This window comes from Belonocnema kinseyi, chromosome 10 (genome assembly GCF_010883055.1).
Source record: "Belonocnema kinseyi isolate 2016_QV_RU_SX_M_011 chromosome 10, B_treatae_v1, whole genome shotgun sequence".
NCBI classification, from domain to species: Eukaryota; Metazoa; Arthropoda; class Insecta; order Hymenoptera; family Cynipidae; genus Belonocnema; species Belonocnema kinseyi.
Window position 1 is genome coordinate 35,638,112 of NC_046666.1, and position 2,624 is coordinate 35,640,735.

General features: G+C 34.4%; 1 protein-coding gene across 1 annotated transcript in view; it reads left to right on the forward strand.

The window, feature by feature from the left end:
• The first annotated feature begins 432 nt into the window (after window positions 1–432).
• The window catches only part of LOC117181076 (fibrillin-1-like), a 189,299-nt gene continuing 187,107 nt past the window's right edge, over window positions 433–2,624 (forward strand). Inside the window, exon 1 of the mRNA XM_033373644.1 lies at window positions 433–562. Coding sequence (XP_033229535.1) covers window positions 433–562 — 130 coding nt within the window. The remainder of the gene's footprint in view (window positions 563–2,624) is intronic.

Sequence of the window (2,624 nt, forward strand, 5' to 3'; positions counted from 1 at the left end):
TTTGATCCATGGGAATAAAATCGTTTCCATTGAGTACACGCGTAAGACCAGCCAAACTGGCTGCTAAGGGTGGAATAAAAAAAGCCTTCCTTGTCCAAGGAGAAATCTTCCAAACCTTCTGACACTACAGGGCCTTTCTTAAACCCCAGCGGAACAATTTCGCCAAAAGTGCCGCGCTATCCCAAGTGACAAAACGGAAACTTGGTACATCAAAAAGGTCATGGAATAGACTACCTCTTTCTGAGTATCAGGATAAAATGAACCTAGCTAGAAAAACAATAGCCGATAGAATGCGACACTAAAAAAGTATAGGAACTTCGGATCCATTGACAATCCGTCAACCGTAAATCAATACAAAAGCTTATCTCAAGTCTTCCCTCCGGACTGGTCCTTTGAACTTGGATGAGATCTTGGTTAGTATTAGTTCTCCAAATGGAACAAGTGATATCGACAGTGAGGACCAGGATTCAAACTCTAATGTTCAAAGCCCTTGGATCCTCGACAGGGAGTTGCAAAGATCATTCTTCAAGTTCGACCAATCCTTCGCTGAGCACTAGTCACGGTTCTGGGATCTGCGCCATCTGGGATTAGAGGCGGACAGAAAATTTCGAATCTCTTATATCAGAATGATAATATGCAGGTAGAGGCTCCTTTTGTCTCTGCCATAAATGACTCCATCTCAAATCTTAAGAATAAGCCGCGAATTGCTTGAAGAGTTCGACAGTTGATATCGCAGCAATTATTATCGCCGGCTGCGATGAAATCGCAGTAGTATTTTCCAGTAGGCACATAGTGGCACAAGAAAAGATGGATGTGGGTGACGATACAAACATTGATGAATTACAGTTGCGATTCTGGAAGGAAGCGATTATTCGGATAAAACTAAAAAAATGCTATCAGATGATACAAAATGAAACGATTTCGATGAACTTGAACTTTCGAATACGACTAACAGTGTTCCGAGTAGTATAATTCGAGGAAAAAGTCAGTATTTCTTCTTGAAGCCAAAAAACTACATCAAATAAAGATTCCAGGAAGGTCCCTAAAATTATCGACAAGAAAAATGAAACAGAGAAACATTATTGCATCAGACTAGCATAACAACAAGAGGAAAAAGTTAGATTCTTATTGGAACATGGTACCAATCCAAATACTAAAGTTAATGCTGGTTGGACTCCTTTGCATGAAGCTGTTTGATATGGTTTGTACAACATTTGCGAGATGCTTATAGAAAAAGAAGCTGTATCAGATACTCCTGGAATACTAATAAACAATATTAACAGTGATAACCAAAAATAAGAAGCGAATGCAAAGAATCAGCTTTGCTTTTATGTCACGACGCCAACCAAAATGTATTCAAGAATCAGAGAAATAAACCTGTCGATTACATCTAAATCATGCTATCTGATCAGCAAAGACCAAAATTGCATTTTTCAATTGTCGTTAGAACAATATTTATTGATGAAATAGAACTGGAAAAAATATTTCGTTCATTTAAACGTTCAGAACTTTAGGTACATCAAAATCGTTATCCTGACTTGTGATTTGAGTGATTCAACGTCTGTTGCCTTTTAAATGCATTTGTCAACAAAAGTCCAACGGATCATATAAGATACATAGATTTTCAACATCTGTTCTGCTCCGGTTGTATAGAACAAGCCGCATATTATTTAGAGTACGATATCCCACCGCTGCCACCAATTTCGATACTTAAAATTTTGTTGCATCAAGCTTACTATGGTCACTGGTGTGAGGGTATTTGTTGCAAATAGTAACGAAAAAAGACCCAACTTTACTGATAATTTCTTACTTATTTTTTAACATGTGAATATGTGGGTGTTTGTGAGAGCGAGTATCTGCATAATTGAATTGTTCTTCACCAATAAGTGGATCCTAGTTGACAGCAGCAGAATTCTTAATAAAACACCAGTCCTTCTCGTGTTCCTTAATAATTCAACCTTAAATCAGAAAAATTTGATTCCATTCAAAAAAGACAACTTTTCTAAAAAACTTTTAAATCTTAAATCCAAAAAGATTAATTTTTAAACCAAACAGTAGCATTCTAAACATAAAAAATGAGAAAATTCCTAACATAAGTTGTGAATTTTCAAACATCTTTTAAACTGACTCGAATTATTCCTAAAATCTGAAAATTAAAAAATACTTGAGATTTTTCTCGGAATTTTTTAAAATCTTGTTCCATTTTCTCTGAAAGTTAATTTCTCAACAACAACAAAATCATTTTAAAGGTTGCCAGGAATCTTAAGAAACGTTTTTTATTTTCTTGAAACTTTTTAAAATGCTTAAAAAACTTCTAATTTCGTTTTTAAAATATTCAACAATTTACATTTCGTTTTGAATTGGATGAAAAAATTTTTAATTTTAAATTATTTTTGATCCTTTTAAGACTTCTAAACCTTCTAAATATTTTGAAATAATTCGAATTTTTATCTGCAAAATCAAAAAATTTTGTTAAAATCAGGTTTCTTAAGAAATTGTTGAATTGTGAAATCAGGGGTCTTAAGAAATTGTGGGTCCGGATGCAATAAGGGCACATAAAATTTTTTCGTGCGAAAACGAAGTCCCCTGGAGGCTTTAGAAAAAATTTTCGAATTTTAATTTTC